General features: G+C 38.9%; 1 protein-coding gene across 1 annotated transcript in view; it reads right to left on the bottom strand.

Moving 5' to 3' along the window:
• The window catches only part of RAP2A (RAP2A, member of RAS oncogene family), a 33,687-nt gene extending 16,594 nt beyond the window's left edge, over positions 1–17,093 (bottom strand). The window contains exon 1 of the mRNA XM_034665393.1: positions 16,752–17,093. Coding sequence (XP_034521284.1) covers positions 16,752–17,065 — 314 coding nt within the window. The 5' untranslated portion in view covers positions 17,066–17,093. The remainder of the gene's footprint in view (positions 1–16,751) is intronic.
• Positions 17,094–19,992: the final 2,899 nt, after the last annotated feature.

Here is a 19,992-nt window from a genome sequence, read left to right as displayed (position 1 = left end):
AAACCATCACCATTGGCAGACGTTATGGTGCCCGACAGCAGCCAATGGAGAAGGATGGACTACAGACACTGGGTCAGGATTCAAACCAACACTGAAGTAAAAGAAATGAAAAACAGTTATAAGAAATCTCTGTGGGAGTCAGCAAGGACGAATGGCTGGTAAGCAAAAGGTCTTCAAGTCTTTAATAGCAATCAGGTTTGGGATGAGGGGCTGTAACAGGTCTAGGATAGTGAGTACAGAGGATGGGGAGAGCAAGGATTATTGGATGTGAGAAAACCTGGCCCTTCATTTTCATTCCTGCTACAGAAACCCTTCCATTTCCAAAATAACTCATGCCTGAATGATGCAACAGTCTCCGAGCTGATCCTACCTCCAATTTCACACCTCTGTATTCTATCCTTGATGCCACTTGCACAATAATTATCTTAAAAACAATGCACATAGTTTTCTCCCCATCCCCTTGAACGGCGACCTCAGAAAAATATGTGTTGGCTCTGCAGTGACTAGATAAAGCTTATCCCCAGGTTAAGAGTCAAGGTCAACCACAATTTGGCCCCTGGCTAAAGTCCTGATGGAGTGCATTGTAAGGGAGAGAGAACTGCATTTGGATTTAGGGGACCTAGAAAAAGCCCAGCTCTCCTCCCGTGGATATCAGGTGACCTTTCTGAGCCGCAGATTCCTTATTTGTGACACAGAAATAGTAACGATCCTTGGGTATTATGTTGAGGAACACGATGGTGGTGATTTTACTAATAATAGCTGGCATTTGTAGACGGCTTAGGAGGTGCCAGACGCTGTGCGAGGCAGTTTACATGAATTAGCCATTAAAGTATTATGGATACTGTAAAATACTACAGAAATGCTAATTACTCTTTTCTAAGTTCGCTCAAACCATCTGTTAGTCAAGTCAGTTCTAGAATCTTAATTGTGGTGATGGATTTGTAAAAATATACAAAGAATGTTACATGGACTCTTATCTCCTCTATCTCCGGCTCCCATTCGCCTGGCAAGGATGACTAAATCTAACCGTCTACGGGAAGACCATTCTACTTTAGAAAAAAGCAGGATAAATACGATTCCTTCTAATATCAAAGGCTGACAATTTCCCATCTTCTCTGAACAGAAGTATCTTTTCTCATTCTAGTCATCTTCTCACTCCGAAGACTGCTAAGTCATTAGATATGAGCCATGGCTCGGAAGCCCTAGTGAGATAATGAAAGAAAATAGAAAACAACACATAACAAAACTCTGAATAGAGTTAGGAGTCCTGAGACAAAGTCTTGTTTCTGCTTTACACCAGCTGTGCTACCTTTGAAGTTACATCTGGGCCCTCAGGAAAACAAGGGCTAGCAATGTTTTATATGTAGCCCTGTTGCCAGCGCTGGAATCAACTCTTTTACAGACACACAAAACAGAATGAGTACATGAAAAGAAAGTCTTCAAAATATGACAGTTTTTTTTAATGTAGACCATAGTAGAAATGTCGCAGAAACAATGCAAACATATCCCCGGTCACCAGCCTGAGAAAAGCATTTTTGGATGAACACTATCCAGAATATTTTATTTTTTATTCTTTATCATACCTTGCATTAGATACTGAAACGCTTAATCTGATTTGTGGTATGCGGGGGGGGGGTCCAGATACTTGGGAGGAAAATGGCCAAAATGCATAATGTAATGACCTGAAGGGACCTATAATCATTAATTCAACAAACTTTCTATGTGCCAGATGCCCGATATCAAAATTGAAGCAGTTTACCACCAAATAAACACATGGAAGGAAATTTTTTTGTTAAATTAGATGGTAGTATATGTCAAAGGGCATATACACATACTTAGATTTTCTGTTGAAACTAAACTCTAACATGTTACATTCTTTTCTTTTCTTTTTTTTAAAGAGAGGGAGAGAAAGAGGTGGGGAGAGAGGCAGAGGGAGGAGAGAGAATCCCAAGCCGACTCCGCTCCCAGTGTGGAGCCTGATGCAGGGCTCGATCTCACAACCTTGAGATCATGACCTGAGCCGAAATCAAGAGTCAGATGCTTAACTGACTGTGCCACCCAGGTGCCCCTAACATGTTATATTCTTAATAAAATCAAATGTGATCTTCAAAGTTAATTACGTGTGGATGGGAAGAGTAAAACGACACAGGGCAGATAAATTTTGAGGGCGGATAAATGTGAGGGCAGGTGGAGGTGCTTCTGTCTGTCACCTTTTAAGAGTTAAGATACATTAACTCATTCACTTATCATTTATCTTTAGGAAGTATTTTTTAAAGATCTTTACCGAGAAATCCAAAGCATCAATAGCACTCTTTTCTCAAACTAACTTCTAAAATAACATGTGTAATTAAAAACGTTTTGTTGTTTCAGGTAACTACTGCTGCATGAAAAACAACCCCCAAAACTTTATGGCTTAACATACCCATTTTACTGTATTTCTTTTTTTTTAAGATTTTATTGATTTGACAGAGAGAGAGACAGAGCGAGCGTGCACACAAGTGGCGGGAGCAGGAGAGGGAGAAGCAGGCTCCCCGTTGAGCCAGGAGCTCCATGTGGGGCTGGATCCCAGGACCCTGGGATCATGACCTGAGCTGAAGGCAGACGCTCAACCGACCGAGCCACCCAGGCGCCCCCCATTTTACTGTATTTCATGATGGTATGGGTCAGGAATTTAGGTGGAGCTCAGGTGGGCAATTCTTCTGCTCCCGTAGCACTGACCGGGCGCAGTCAGTAGTGTTCGGTTAGGGCTGGGCTGAGCAGAGGGTCAAAGATGGCCTAACTGCGGGCCTGGAATGCGGTGGGCATGGCGACTCTCATGGTCTCCTTGTGGCACCTCCGGCACAGTAGCTGCACTTCTTTCATGGCAGCTCAGGGCCCCAAAAGGCCACAGTGGAAGGTGCTTAGTCCGCTTAGTGACTAGGCCCAAAACTTGCTTAGTACCACTTCTGCCATCCTCTGTTGGTCAAAGTAGTCACCGGCCAGTGCAGACTCAAGGGGAGGGGAGACAGATTCTCCTCTCCACGGGAGTTGTGTAAAGACTTTGCAGCCATCTTTAATCCAGTGTGCTTAGAAAAAATGATGTCATTTTTAAAAACCGAATAAACGTTCCAGTTTATCAGGATTTATTGATCCACATCAACAAATGCAATACAAAAGGATGTTGGTCAAAGAGACTCTTTATATATATAGACTAGATATCACAAAAAGACATGTAAAAATGGAATTTAAATTGTGATGAATTCTAAAAACAGGGAATTTCAGGTAAGAGTTTAGAATAACCATATAATCTATTGCCCAGAGACACTTTTGAGATGGAAAGGGGCACTGTAAAAAAATGTGCTATGGCAACAGGCAGACACCAGAACTGGCCCAAGTAAAGAGAGACTGTGGTCACTGCTGGAGCAAAGGGACAAGATCAAAGCAATGATACTTAAAGGACAGATATATGGGATTGTTTGGAGCCAAATCGTATGGCCAAAAAGAAAAGCTTCCAAACTTGTTATTTTAATAGGATGTGCTGATGAAAGCCATGGACCAAATCTCCTCCCCCCAAACAACCCTCTCTTCCGTCAATGTCCAAGTGTTTCTTTCAATCAAACCAGATGATCTGTTCAGGACGGCCTTGGGAATAAACACGGTCTGTCATCGAGGGCAGCCATTCAAAATATATGTACCTCTGGGAGATATCCTACCATCATCAGGGTGCTGACTTGTTAGGCACAGATGGGAACAGGCCACACTGGCTGCCTCTCTCAGGGTAACTGCTGCTGGAGGCCACAGCATTCTGAGCCCGCACACGGCCGCCGGAGGGGCCTTCCCACCTAGCGCCCCCTGCGGCGGCTCTGAGACGAACACTGTTTAGATCCTTCCTCACTAAGGAACCAGCATGCCAAAGCTGGTTAATGGCCGTTTGAGAGCAAGAACAGTTTATGCAAACATTACTGCTCCTCAATGCAAGACCGCTGAAGAAAAGTTCTGTGTCATTAGTATTATTAGTCCGCATGCATGCACTGAATTAACCACGCAGAAATTCTTTTCTCATCTCTTGCTCTTCAAATTAAACTAAAAAAATTCTCTTAATTTCCAGTTAGCATTCATGAATGTGTGCATACGTGTATTAACTATTTGTCTTACCACGGGCATCCGGCCCTTCACACTACTGATGGCCAAAGTTTGTTTGAAGTGTTGGTTCAAAAGCAGATAAAGAACAGTCTTGAGTGCATGTGGATCATTTGGGGGGGATGATATTTTGGGCAGTATAATTTTATATACACTATATTTGGATATCTATTTTGCTAAATGCAAAAACAAAAGTGATATAAAGATAAAGCTTACTTTTCATTTCTTAATCTATATTAGACTATCCTTGGTAATCAACTTTTATCTTTAGCTAGGCTCCCAACTATCTTCCTTGAGGGCTAGTTATTCTACTGTTTTTTTCTCAATTTTCCACCAATCAGTTTACTCTTCTAATGCTTTCTAAAATAACAATTCTGCTCAAACCATTCTATAACCAAATATAAACAGAAACTAAGATTTCATTTCCAGGGAGTATAAAAAATATACTTAACATAACCAGTGAATTTATAATCGTAGGCATTACTCTTACAGACAAATTTTTCATTTCAATGAGTTACAGCGCATGAGAAAGTCCTTAGAAAAGGTGGCCTAGAAAAAGGAATGTTTTTTGGTGGAAAAATATTTTGAAACTTAGAAATCAAATTGTTTTAGAGAATGCATTTCGTCCCTCTCTCTCTATACAATTAACTCAACACTGTCAAATATATATTCATTTACAGTACATTTTGGCATACCAGCAGGACAGATACTATCTTGTTCTGACTTTGCATAACGCCCAGAGCAATGTTAATGCAAATGAAGTGGGTTAAACCATAGTATTTAATGTTGACGCTGATGACTTTTATACAAAGACAGATAAAACTTCTGAAATCAATTTATTAAAAATCTATCAACATGTTTCTCTCTATATACTAGCCATCTATCTATCTGTCTTCTACCTATCTATCCAAACTGGCCATCTCTCTCTCTAAACTGGCCCTATCTATCTATCTATCTATCTATCTATCTATCTATCTATCTATCTATCTATCTATCTAAACTGGCCATAAAGAGTGTTAAATTGTCTTCACCCCATGTAGTTTTTGGTATTCATAAAAAGGTCTATTATCATTATCAACTTAGAGACGTGTTACTTAACAAATACTTATTATATGTCTCACCACTTTTTATAAAGTATTCCTTATATTTAAAATATATGTACTAAAAATCATCACAATTCTTTGTGAGTCACAAAAACATACTGTCACCATTTATAGCCAACATAGTCTCTAGTGGAAGGCAAAGACAACACACTCAGGGTCTATGCTATAATTTCTATAACATACTGTACTAGCAACTTCAGAAAGAGACAAGAAAGCAGTGGAAAAAAATGGAGAAGCACTACAAGATTTGCTATCTAGTTTATCTAGATATGGTAAGGCAATTCTTGAGTCTAATTCTTAAGAAATCATGTGGCAGTATACTGTTTTATAAAATCAGATAAATGCTTGGTTTCCATTCCTGTTTGTATGATTTTTGGGGAAACTTTACTACAGATATTTTAGGGTTACTACATAAACACTACATCCATTACCTCATTAGTATTGTACCCATATTACAGATGAGGAAGTTGAGGTGTAGATAACCTTAACTTGCCCCAATCATGTGACTAATAAGAACTGCAACTCAGCTTTAACCAGATTAACACTTACTGTCTTCATAAATAAGATCAGTATGTGCAATAAAATAAAATACTAAATTAGAGCAATTATCATATATGCAGTATGTTTATAATCACCGGAATCCTAAGGATGGATGTATCTAGAACTTAGAATAAAACAAAAAAATTCTCCATCCCAGAACTGAGAAAAACACTCCATGATTTCGTTGACAGAAAGCTGTAAGGACACCTAACAAAGAAAATACTAATATGTACTGAATTATTAATATGATGTAGTATTAACATATCTGAATTATTAATTTTTAAGGGTTGCTCCTAGAAAAGAATGAGAAATAACACTCCTAAATGTTTTAAGTAAAGGTTTATGATCTTTCTCTTGGGTAATTCTACTAAGTGATGTTAAGATATATATAGTTATGGCCGTCTTCGTCTATTTTTACTGTCAAAGGCAGAGCTGAATCAATGTCATCCTGGACAGATGCAGCAAAGCTCTAATACAGATCACTTTCCCAACCCCCCTCAGCAACCTGTTGTAGTGATGGATAACCCTCGTAAGCACACATCCCGGGCTGAATCCTACTACATCTCTTTCTGTTTTAAGTCTTCACAAGGCAGGAGAATGAATAAAATTCCACAACAAATGAGAAACTGGTCCCCATATGTCTAATATGCACAATCAACAGAAATAAATGTTTCTTTGAAAAATAGACTTTACGTGTCTTTTTGTTTAGTGACAGAGCATTTGCTAACTCATGTTATGAAGCATTTCATTTTGTAGCATTTATATAGGGTTGATGGAAACTGGAAAAGCAGGAAGAAAAGATAAATGTTGTTTCCAACTATTACAGAGATACTTCTATTTATTTTTCTTAGAGTACAAATATTCTAGGATAGCAGTTTTCAAATTGTGTGTGACGAGATCAATTTAGTGGATCAAGAGGAACATTTAAAAATGATGAAATAAAATAAAAAGATTAAAATAGAAAATATAAGCAACATAACAAGTTTATTATTTCATGAAACTTGTATATATGCTGTCTGTATTGTGTCACAATGTAAAATGTATTTCTTACTGAGGGCCATGATTAATAAAATGTGAAAGCCACTGCTAAGTGAATACACAGAAGCAGACGGAGAGATGTGTCATTTTTTCAATGTTTTGCTTTTTGACAGAAAATAATAATTAAAAAACAAAAATTGTAAGATATGGATGAAAGAAACTGAAGAAGACACAAATAAATGGAAAGATATTCCATGCTTGGACTGGAAAAATGCTGTTAAAATGTCCATACCACTCAAAGCAATCTACAGATTCAATGCAATCCTTATTAAAATTCCAATGGCATTTTCCACAGAAATAGAACAAATCTAAAATTTGTGTGGAACCACAAAAGACCCTGAATAGCTAAAAGCAATTCTGGGAAAGAAGAACCAAGCTGGAGGCATCACACTTCCTGATTTCAAACTATATTACAAAGCTACAGTAACTAAAACAGTATGGCACCGATATTAAAAGACACACAGATCAATGGAACAGACTAGAAAACCCAGAAATAAACTTATGCATACATGGTCAACTAATTCACAAGAACAAAGCCAAGACTATGCAATGGGGAAAGGATATTCTCTTCAGTAAATAGTACTGGAAAAACTGGAGAGCCAGATGGTAAAGAATGACACTGGATCAGTATCTCCATTATACATAAAAATCAACTCAACTGGATTAAAGATCTGAAACCATAAAACTCTGAAGAAAATATAGGGGGTAAACTCCCTGACACTGGTCTTGGCAAAGATTTTTTGGATGTGATACCAAAACAAAGGTAACGAAAGGAAAAATAAACAGTGGGACTATATCAAACTAAAAAGCTTCCACACAGCAAAGGAAACCATCAACAAAATGTAAAGGCAATATATGAAATGAGAGAAAATATTTTCAAACATAGATCTGATTAATATCCAAAGTATATAAAGACCGCATACAATCAACAGAAACAAAACAACAAACAACCCACTTAAAAAATGGGCGGAGGATCTGAAAAGACATTTTTCCAAGGGGGCCATACAGATGGCCAACAAATATGAGAAATGGTGCTCTGAACATCTTGGAAATGCATATCAAAACCACAATGAGATATCGCCTCACACCTATTAGAATGGTAATTATCAAAATGGCAAGAAATAAGGAGTGTTGGCAAGGATGTGGAGAAAAGGAACCCTTGTGTATTGTAGGTGGGAGTGCAAACTGGTACAGCCGCCATGCAAAACAGTATGGAGGTTCCTCAGAAAGTTAAAAGTAGAAGTACATCTGATCTGGCAATTCTACCTCTGGGTATTTATTCAAAGAAAACAAAATCTTTATCTCTAAGAGATGTCTGCACCCTCATGTGCACCAAAGCATTACTTACAGTAGCCAAGACATGGAAACCACCTAAGTCCCTACTAATGGATGAACGGAAAAAGAAAACATGGTCTGTCTGTGTGTCTGTTTGTATACACGTGTCCACAGACACACGAACAAAATATTATTCAGCCATAAAAAAGAAGGAAGTCCTGCCATTTGAGACAACATGGATGGACCCTGAGGGCATTATGCTACGTGAAATAAGTCAGAGAAAGACAAATATTGTATAATCTCACTTACATGTAGAATCTTAAAACAAAAGAAAACAAAAACCTGAACTCACAAATACAGAGAACAGATTAGCGGTTGGCAGGATGTATGTGTGTGTATGTGCACATGTGGGGGCACATGCATATGTGTGTGTGTGTGTGAGAGAGAGAGAAATGGGTGAAGGTAGTCAAAAAGTACAGATTTCCGGTTATAAGATAAGTAAGTCCTGGAGGTTTAATGTACAGCATGGTGACTATAGTTACAATTCTGTAGTGTATATGTGAAACCTGGTAAGAGAAAATTGTAAAAACTGTCATCACAAAAAAAAAAACAAAAAAAATTGCAACGATGTATGGTGATGGATGTTAACTAACCCTATTGTGATCATTATGCAATATATATATATACATCAAATTATCATGTTTTATGAGGAGTAACACTTCTAAATGTTTTAAATAAAAGTTTACAATGTTTCTCTTGCATAATTCCAGGTGAAAAGAACCTTAAAACTAATACGTTCTATGTCAATTATATCTCAATAAAAATAGGTTTTTTTAAAAAAAAATTATAAATCATTATATTTTCCCTTAAAATATCAATTTTGGTATATTTTCAAACCTTAAACATATTAGAGGAAGTAAAAAACAGAACAAGCAAAACCAACAATCTAATTCTGACAGTGAATATATTTGAGCAATTTGAGTAAAAAGAATGTATACTTTACAAGTGTACTTAATTTACACACTGTCATCTATTTTAAATAGCTTATTCAGATAGGAGTTTTCAGCAATGTGCAGTATCACCAACATTAAGTAATAAAATGTAAAAGATTCCAAGACTCCCAATGTTGCTTTGTTACTGGACTTACCAAACTGTGATTTCAATACATTATGCTGCTGATATTTGATTCAGATATCCAATAATTTTATTTTGATTCACAGGCCTAAAATTTTTTTATTTCACAGTTGTGACCTTTAGTTTAAACTGAAATGTATTAAAAATCAGGCTAATGTAGGTGTTTTATTAGGGTTTTCCTACAAGAATAAAAGGTGAAATAGTTGAAATACTGGGCCCAATAGTTCCAAAGAGGTCTCAACCTTTTGGAAGTAGAAAGTTAAATCTATTGAAAGAGTAATCAGTATACACCATGTTAAAATCTTCGCAACTAGAGATATGCTATTTTTAGATATCTTGATAAACTTTTACCAACATTTTTACATTTTACTTACATACTTTATGGAAATGTAGATGTCTAAAATCCTAGCATGACCATTTCTGGTATTATTCTACTGAAGGGTACAGTTTGATCTGGTAAAGCATAAAGGTATCTTTATGAAACTTAACTTCTCTCTGTCAGGCTGAGAATAATTTTTAATATCATGAACCACAACTGTGAAAGTAACAAATAAAAAGGCAAATATATGGTGTATTTCCACACACTCTTAAAATTTCATGATGCATTTCCTACAGAAATAATATCTCTACATTTATACTTTCGCAATTATTCTGTCACCATCAGTTTTATCTCGTATTAGAGTCTACTCATATCCAAACCCAGATATTTTCCCAAAAAACTGTAGCGTAGTTACAATTCTTTTTATTCCATAAACCAGAAAAATACAAGTACATAAGAAAATAGTAGGTAAGAACAGAGAGAGAGAGAGAGAGAGAGAAACAGATAATAAGGAAAAGTAAAAACAGAAGCAAAAAACAAACACAAAATAAAAAAAAAAACAACCCTAGAGTGGAATCACACATCCTTCCCCAGGGGCTTAGGTTTGAAGACAATGGCTAAGAAAAAAACTGTATAACAAAAATTATCCTACATAAGGAAAAAAAAAAAAATCTCATGAATTAAGTATGGTATACATGCTTTTATGTAAAATTCATTGCTTAGAAATATATATAAATGTATCATCTATGCATTTTAGTGTGCCATATAGGATTTCCTGAAAGAGGACACAGAGAAAACACTCAAATGTATTACTAACTGGAAAACTTCAACAAATAAAAGGATTTCAACTTCGCTGGGTCTTCCTGTTGGCTGAGTCATCCAGAGATATTTTATCAGCTCCTCCTCCTCCTTAGTGTTTATCTATTCATTACTCGACTTTTTCCTAAAGTAGCCCTAGAAAGTCAACATCATCCACTTGCCTGGGGACCTGAGTATTTCTCATTGGATGGTCAGTGAGGTCACCTTCAAATCAATCATCCATTTGTTCCTGCTGGAGGACTTATATCAGTAAGCAGGGACAGGTGATATCTTTTGTCTGTGTGCAGAATGGTTGGCTATTTAAATTACTTTTGCCCCCTCTCCCTTTAAAAAAAAAATTATAGTAATGATCCCTCTGATTATAGATTTCATTGACACAATTCTCACCAAATCTTAACTAGAAAAGATTTGCGGGTCACAGGCGGCTCATTCATTAAGGCTCATATTAAACTCGACCTCTTCCCTCATGGCGCCCACTAGACAGAAGTACCAACACATGTCAGAGCTGAAGGGAGATCATCTGCTCCATCTGCAAAGTGAATTTAAACAATTCCGATCTTGGGATGGCAAAGAGAAAAGTACAATATTGTAATATTCTAATTTTATAATGCAGCAAATACAAGTTTCCGCTTCAGGAAGACAACACTCGGGGCTATAAAAAATGACTCATGCCTTCTAGGCTCTCTGTACCTTGGAGGCCCAGATTCCAATGACAATTTTGGTTACCGGAGGTATCAAACTGGGGAAGGAGGTGTTTGTGGAGGAAGGGGTGGTGGGAGAGTCTAGAAATTTCACTTACTTGGGACAAACATTTGATGTATTCCCTGGTTTCGGATCCACAGCACCAATCTGTCATGGGTCAAGATCTATGTGTAGCAATTGGCCACCTGCCTCTATTTTAGAGAAGGTTTTTGTGGCTACTTATTGTGAGGAGAAAAAGTGCAAATGATCAGTTTGGTCACTTAAAAGTGATCACTTACATGATACAGAAATATTAGTAATAAAAGTTAAAAAAAAAGTAATTTTGCTTTGGGTAGTGCAAATCAGCTGTCTCTTCCCATTCTTTTTTTTTTTTCTTTTTTTTTTTTTAAAGATTTTATTTATTTATTTGACAGAGACAGCCAGCAAGAGAGGGAACACAAGTAGGGGGAGTGGGAGAGGAAGAAGCAGGCTCCCAGCGGAGAAGCCTGATGTGGCTCAATCCCAGAACGCTGGGATCACGCCCTGAGCCAAAGGCAGACGCTTAACGACTGCGCCACCCAGGCGCCCCTCTTCCCATTCTTTTTCCCCATCTTAAAAATGCCCCACGCCTTCTAGCCTATAGTAATGTGTGAAGCCTCCTCTCTATAGCTTACAACTCTCAAGTTCTATCCTTGGCCATATTCATTTACAATTTCTATTTCTGGCTATATCCATTCATTTCTCTCTATATTCTACCCAGGAGATCTTATCTACTCTCCACATTGAACTACGGGGATGATCCTGAGTCCTATATTCATAGGTAAAGTGATCTTTCAGGCTTTATTCAAATATTCTAATTACTTTTAGGTGCCTCTATGTGGATGATTACCATCTCCAAAGCAGAAATAATGTCCCCCAGCTATTCCTCTATATTCCCTTCACTCATGTTCAAAGCATCCAAGGTTACTTTTGACGCTCCCCCCTCCCTCTCCAACTAAGTTTAATTCATTCTTTACAATATTATTCACATCCCTTCTTTCCTTTCTGTTCCTACAGACACTATGCTAATTCAGAATCTTTCTACTTCATGTACAAACTAGATAGACAATCATAATTTTGCAGGATTATTCCCCGACTCTGGTCTATTGCCACTAAACCTTCTATCACATCACTGCCATGTTACCATTTCTATAGCAATTTTGATCACGGTCCGTTACTACAAGATCAAGCCCAAAGTGTTTAAACTTCTGTAACTTAGCTTTACATTTTTTAGCCTTACCTCCCCCCTTTCACTCTTCATATGAATTCCTAGTTTAGCCAATCTGGTCTATTTAACAGCCAACAAACACACTCTATGAGTTTCCCATGCCACTTCCTCCATCTGGAAGGCTTTGTGCTCCGGATGCTTTAAGATTCTTATTAAACTTCACCCCTTCCCTTGTCACCCCAACTAGGTACAAGTACTATGACAGAATGTTAGAGCCGAAGGGAGACCATCTCCTCCATGTGCAAAACAGACTTTTGAAGAATCATCTCCCCCATCTATAAAATTAAAATGTTTGGGGAAACTGAGGCCAAAGGACAATAAAAAGTTTTCTTTCCAAACACTAGGTTTTCTTTCAACACTTTTTTCTTGAGCGTTTCCTCTGTGCCAGGAGCTGTGCTAGCCACACAGGACTAGAGTTTAATGAGAAAGACCGACTGCACGTCTATCATCACACAAATAGTTCAACGTCAATGAGTGCCACAAGAAGAGGGAATACAGGGTGCCACTGATGTCTGAAGTATGAATGGTTCAGGGAAGAGGTGAGGCATGGCATTAATCTAGTGGGGGAAGACAGAAAGGAGTTAACTCAGTCTGGGAAGAGGAAGAAGGCTTCCCTGAGGAGGAAATCTTTTAAGTAGAGATGAAAGTGAGTAGGAATTAACTGCAAAAGGTAAATGATTGCTACATGTCCAAGGAAAGCCCAGATACTTTCAAGGAACTGAAAGCAGGTGCTGGAATCTAAGGGACGAGGAAGATTGCAAAAGGTGAGACTGGAAAGGCAGAGACAGGCAGGAGCATGCGCCTTGGAAGGTCATGTAGAAGATTTCTGGGCTTTAGTCTAAGAACAAAAGGCCTTGGACAGCACGTTCTAAGATACTTGAAGTCAGGACCATGGCTTACTCTGGGAGGAATGGGAGAAGCAAGTATGAAATCAGAAAAAAATTCTAGTTTTATTTCCATTGAAACATATTCTGTATCCCTATCACACTTTCTTGAGTGTGTGTTTTCATTTGAAGTCAAGTTGGAAAAGGAAAGCATATGAATTTATAAATACTGCCATTTTTAGTTGGTCCACTTGGCTTAGACAGGAGATAGTGTACGTCTATGAATGCCTCTGCACCTGTAAACACTGGAGGGAGTATGGGCTTGTTCTAGATTTTCTAAAAGCACAACCTTCCATACAAGAACAATTCAAAAAAAAGATCCATTTCACTGTGTGGCCATGAATTGGTGCTATACTTGAAGTTAAAGCTTCAGTCTTCTCCCCTTTTCCATAAGGCCCTTAATGAGGGAAAATATTTTGAGAATCTACAAGCAAAATTTTTCCAAGCGTTGTTTTAATCCCAGTTGCTTTTTATCCTCATCTTGTCTACATCAGGTAATGAATTTCAAAAGGCAGTCACAAATTTATTTCCTCTAAAATTACATTTATATCAAGGATAAAATTTAAACAAGGTGGAGTGACAAGGTTATTAATAAAAGAACAGCTGGAATTTTGGAGCAATTTCTGTGTTCAAGGTATTGTGTTGGACACCTTAAAATAAATTATCTCATTTAATCCCAATAAAGAATTTGAAAGGTGCATCTCTTTCACAGATAAGGAAACAGGTTTGTTTCCCTACAATATATACATCTTAGATGTATACTGTCCAATATGGTAGCCTGTAGTCACGTGTCTTCTGAGCACTTGAAATATGGCTAGTCTGAATTAAGATGTGCTGTGAGTGTAAATCACATAACAGATTTCGAAAATTTAGAATAAAAAGTAAGATATCTCAATTTTTTAATATTGGTTACATGTTAAAATGGCAATATTTTATATAGTGTATTAAAAAATGCACTATTAACTTTATCTGCTATAATTAAAAAAAAAAGCTCCTAGAAATTTTTAAATTGCATTTGTGGCTCACATTATACTTGTATTGAACAATACCTCCCTAGACCAAAAGCTGGGTATTGAATTTGCCAGTAAATAACAAGTCCAAAGGCAGCCTGGTATAGGAGAAGAGTACATGGATTGTAACAGATCTTGGTTTAAATCCTTCTATCAGTGACTAGTCTTGGGTAAAATACCAAACCTCTCTGCACTTCACTTTTGTCATTGGCATTATGGTGATATTAAATATCCCCAAACAACTGCTGTAATATGTAAAGCAGCTAGTGGGCAGAGGGGAAGGAATGATTACTGAATACTTCCTATAGCAGCTGGTTAATTTAAGAACTGATAACCAAAAAGAGTAGAAAATTCACTTATTTGAAAAATCATGTTTTATTCTCATTAAGTGGGAGGAGTGAAATCACTAGCACATTTAATGCCTACTTTAGCATCATATAGGCATTATCTATCACTTTGTAATATACACAATATACACAGATCCTTTCTTTCAGATGATAAAAGTTAGGGTGAGATATAAAATGTCAGGACACAGACGGGCCCAAGAGGTCCTTATGGATACAATGGATGAATTCCAGTGAAAAAAGTTTATGAACTTGACTTCAGCAGATCCATGGGTTTTTTTAATCAAGAACTGAGACTAGTGAATAAAATGACACCTGGGCAAGTAGAATTTTACTCTTATTTTTCTCTCTAGGTTGTGATGCAAACAAATAAATTGTTCCAGCATACCAAGTTTAGACTAGCCCACTATTAGTAACCTCCACTAAATCACAAGAAACTACAAAATCATATTCTGTCCCCTAGGCTTTTGTCAAGAAGTTTGCCCTTTTATCAATGTTTAAATTATATGTATACATTTAAATGTAAAGTTTGGGCAGCTGGGGTATTTACTTTATTATCTGATGAATGTATATGGCTTAAGATTGACATTTGACAATGTATTAGACTGCCCTGTTCTGCATTATTTTTTTTTTTTTTGTAGTCTGGGGGGTGGTGTACTAATTAAGGATTTGAGTCACTTCAATGTAGCCCCTTAAGTATACGTTTATTAAATTTAGCACCAAAACTGCCCATTTGTTATCTACAGCAATTAACTTTAAGAAAATGAGACTGGAGAAGTAAAAAGCTATCAGATTTACAGATCTTAGAACAGCAACAGAGACCATGAAAATATTCACTTCATTCTAGTTTGAAATTTAACAAGAAATAATATACAAAATATTAGTTTAGCTATTAAAATGCATGTGCAATGAGTAAAGGGGTATGGGGACAGGGCCTATCATTTGATCTCATGTTGCATTAAAAATCCACCTCTTGTAATGAATTTTTGAGTACCTACTGAGTACACATGATTCGATATTTGCTCTTTCAAAATGAGTGACTCTGACTTTCAACGTGATTGTGTCTACAGTACACTTACAACTATCTTTCAGTAAATGTCTTCAAATTTAGGGCTAAAGCTAGAATTAGGCAAGAAAAAAATTACACTAAATCAAAATTATTAGCAATTATTAGCTAATAATAAGAATCACACAGAATATGTAACTAGTAATTAGAAAAATTTGCTAAAACTTTAACCTAAGATATTTCTGATCCTTGAAATTATAGGAAAATATATAGTTAATTGAAGAGGAAACAAGTATTTTAAACCACTTAAGCAACCAGCCCTTTTTTCAAAATGCACACAGTAAAAAAAAATAAAGAGTTCGTATCAGGAAAGAGCTGGTTTGCATTAACTTTAAATTAGCTAATACTTGAATTACACCTTTGAAGAAACTTCTGTTTTGTTTCCAGGAACGCTTTTTTCCCTTCCTTTTCTTTCTTTCTTTCTTTCTTTCTTTCTTTCTTTTTTTTTTGGGGGGGGGGTAAGGCAGTTGGATTAAAAAAAAAGTTAAGCCGCATTCTTTAATGTAAATGGCATATCTGTGCTCCTATATGCTAAAAACTCAATCTCACTGAACTGTTATGATGTCTTCAAATAATTTAATAATGTCTTTAAAGTTTCGTCTTAAATGCACAGTTCATTTTTGTAAAACGCCTTGGCACCTCTCAATCTTTTAAGAGAGGAGAAAGGTCTCTTTCCTCTGGACCTGACATTTTTACCATATACGTGTGAGCAATTTTTGCTGTCAAATATTGCCAAGGTAGATTTTTTGTTGTTCAATCTGAAAATGTCTCCACTATGCTTGCCCAGCTCCCCTCTTCCCAACACAAACCTACCCAACCCTTTCACCCACTGCAAGTTTTAAACTTTGTTTCCTTTGGGGTTCTGCACAAGTGCTACTAATAATATCCAAGAGACAAAGAGCTGTGGTGTGGGTTCACGGGATGCCAAATTTGAGTTGTGAAACAAAGCACTCAAATTTGAGATTCAAGATGATGATGGTGGTAATGCTGGCAAAAAAAAAAAAAAATTATTATAGAGCATGAGACCCCAGAGCCATCTCCCTAGACAGCTCCCCCTGCCCACAGCCACCCAGAGCACCGGGGAGTTCTGGCCCCGGGACGTCGGCTGCCGGCAGCACCGCGAAGCCCCCTGCCCGCCCCCGGCCCTCTCACCGCTTCACTCGGATGATCTGGTCCCGCATGGGCTTAATGTCCTGGAAGCTCTGCTGGTTGACGAGGCTGTAGACGAGGATGAAGCCCTGGCCGTTCTTGATGTACAGGTCCCGCATGGACGCGAACTGCTCGGTGCCCGCCGTGTCCAGGATCTCCAGCACCGACGGCGACGAGTCCACCTCGATCTCTTTGCGGTAGAAGTCCTCGATGGTGGGGTCGTATTTCTCGATGAAGGTGCCGGTCACGAACTGCACGGTCAGGGCGGATTTGCCGACCCCGCCCGAGCCCAGCACCACCACTTTGTACTCGCGCATCGTCCCTCCGCGGCCCTGCCGGAGCGCGCGCCCGAGCGGGAGCCGCAGCGCTGGCGGGGGCGGGGCCGGGCAGCACGAGGCGGGGCTCCGCGACGCAGCCCCGCCCCTGCTCCCTGTCGCCTAGGCGACCGGCCGCGCGCGCTCCCGGGATACTGCGCGGCGCGGAAGCCTCGGCTTGGGCTTAGATAAACAACCTCCTCTGCCACCCAACAGCATCCTGCTCCGCACGCCCCGTCGAACCCCAGGGCCTGCGTACTGAGCATGCGCAGTTTGTTTGCCTGAGCCAGGAACCTAGTCAACTCGAGAATCCCACGCTGGGCATTTGGGGGAAGCAAGATGTTAGCGGGGCCAGGGCAATCTGCTGGCTTTAACGTGAGGCGGAGAGTGACAAGAAGAAACGGACAAGGTCCAAAAGGAGGTCTTGGCGAGGGATTTTGTTTGACACCACCCAGTGTCTCAGTACTCCTGAGAGCTTTGCTTTTTATCTTGCATAAACATAACAAGAAGTTTTGAGGGGACGAACATTAACACAACGAACTGAAGCTTTGTTTTAAGCGTCAGAACACTAAGGAAGAGGTTACAGAGCCCCTTCTGCCCACAGCCCGAGGCGGCGAAGGCGAGACCGGCCCACGCCTCAGCCCACCCCAGCCCCGCCCTGCTCCAGCTCCGGACTGGTGTCGAGCTCTTCCCACGCCCTCTCAGCTACGGGCACTTGGAAAACCGGGAGAACGGAGCTCCAAGCTGCAAGAGAAAGCCCAGGGCCACCTCATAGCAACAGCTAGCCCGGGCACCTAGTAGGAAGCTGGGATTCATTCCAACCAACCAGATCACGTTTCTGTACCCCGTGGTACCACTCTCGGCCAATAGAGAGCCACTTCATGCCACGTGACACCCACCCGTCAGCCAATGGAGGAAACTCTAGACGCAGGATCACCAACTCACCTCCCTTTGCCTGGCCAGGCTGGGGGTTTGCTTCTGCGCACGCTCCGCCAACCAATCGTAGGTGAGCTGACAAATGACGGAGGTTCGATGTGAACCAACCAGGACTCGCGATTCCCTTGCCACCTAGGGCGGGCGGTATGGAGACAGAGCCAGTGGTGGGGTCCGGGAGGGGTCGGAGAGTGAGGGGCCGGTCGCTGTGCCCTAAGCTGGCAAGGAGCAAGGTGTTTTGCAGGCGAGAGGGATGAATTCTGCGTTTAACGTCGTCTCCTTGGCATGCTGCCTAAATGATGGGCATGGAAATAGTGCTGAGGGATGTGGGCTGAATCGTGGGATGAATCGAGAAAACAGGGACTTTTGTCCTTAGGGTGAGAAATTTTCCGGTACTTAAGGAGACATACTGCAGCAGTTGGCACGGGTTTTCCGTGCGTGCCTCCTGAAACATTTTTTTTTTAACTACTTAGCTTTTAAACTTACCGTTCCGTCTCTGTAGCATTATATGTCAGTTACACTTTCCCATACCCGCAACGTCAAATTTAGAAGTTGTATTTCCAAGTATTCCTGGATTATATTTTGTAATAACTGGTTATTGGATTTACCTTACTTAAACTATGTCCTTCTCAGACAAGTCTACACCCATCTGTTACTAAATCACATTTCTTGGGAATAATAAATTTCTGCAGTTCTGATGTTTGATCATGGCATACCTCTTCGCCCTTTCTCTTTCCCACAAGGTCATTATGTAGGAGGATTTTGGTCTGAGTTCCTCGAAAAACCAGGTGTTCCTTTACCATCTTTTCTGTCAATTATCAAACTACTACAAAGGTGTACTTAGATTCAGCAGTGTTCTATTGCTCTGTTAGTCCATTATATTAGAATGGAGAACTTATATTTGCATTATCTTGCTATAGTATAGCACATACCAAGTTTTTGCTTTAAATGAGGGCAAGTGTCATGTCAAAATGTGTAATAAATATAACTCAGTCTTCATTTCTTGATTAAATATTGTCAAAGTATGAGAGGTAATATCAGCCTCTGGAATCAGCAGTGAAGGCAGATTGCAAAAAAATACGAATCGGAAGAATGTTTTAAGATCATAGAAACCATAGAGGATCTGATATCTCATTCTAAACTAGTAATGTGGAAAAGTGAATTAAAATTAAAGGAGCTCACATGGATGCGTTATATCTGAGTTTTTTTGGCAGGGATATTTCAAGAAGATGTTGTAGATGGAAGCAGTGTTCACCAGGCTTTTTATAAGTCTTATATTTTGTGTGAAATTGTGCTGATTTGAGGTTACTTTAGCTTTGTAATAGTCACACTTCTTTTTAGAAGAAAGACAGATTGTCCTTTTAAGATCCAAATTGTGCATCATGGTGGTAAAATTCCTAGGCTTTTTGAGAAGCATCAAACTTTCTCTGTATAGATCATTACAATCTGTGTAGTATGGTGCATTACAATGGAGCTGAAAAATCATTTATTTTGCAAGCAAATAAAGGTCCAGTGGCTTTTTTTTTTTTTTAATTTGCACTGGGATTGTGAATCCAGAATGTAACCTTAAGCAACTTTTCACTTCCTAGGTCCCCAGAAGTTGAGAAGCTCTGGACTACAGTGCATCTGATAGAAGTTGTCACAAAAAAAAAAAAAAAATAGTGAGTGGGCTCCCTAGTCACTCCACTTAACACAATAAAGAGTAGGAGAGCTTTTTGAAATTTTTCAGGCTGTTTTCTCTGACCTTTCATTACTGCTGACTTTTCCTGATAAGGAGAAGTATACAGACTGCAGCCCTTAGGGTAGTTGCACCTCATTTATATTTCTCATCTTGATATTTGATATGCATTCTCGATGAATTCATATTCATTTGATATTCATTCTCAATGTTACCATAAGGGTAGAATTTTAACCACTAATAAGCAAAAGAAACATGATAAGCAGGGCATATTTTCTTTCCTATTCTGTCTTATATGATGGTACTTACCTAATTTGAG

This window comes from Ailuropoda melanoleuca, chromosome 7, assembly GCF_002007445.2.
Source record: "Ailuropoda melanoleuca isolate Jingjing chromosome 7, ASM200744v2, whole genome shotgun sequence".
Lineage (NCBI taxonomy): Eukaryota > Metazoa > Chordata > Mammalia > Carnivora > Ursidae > Ailuropoda > Ailuropoda melanoleuca.
This window is presented reverse-complemented; position numbering and strand designations above follow the sequence as displayed.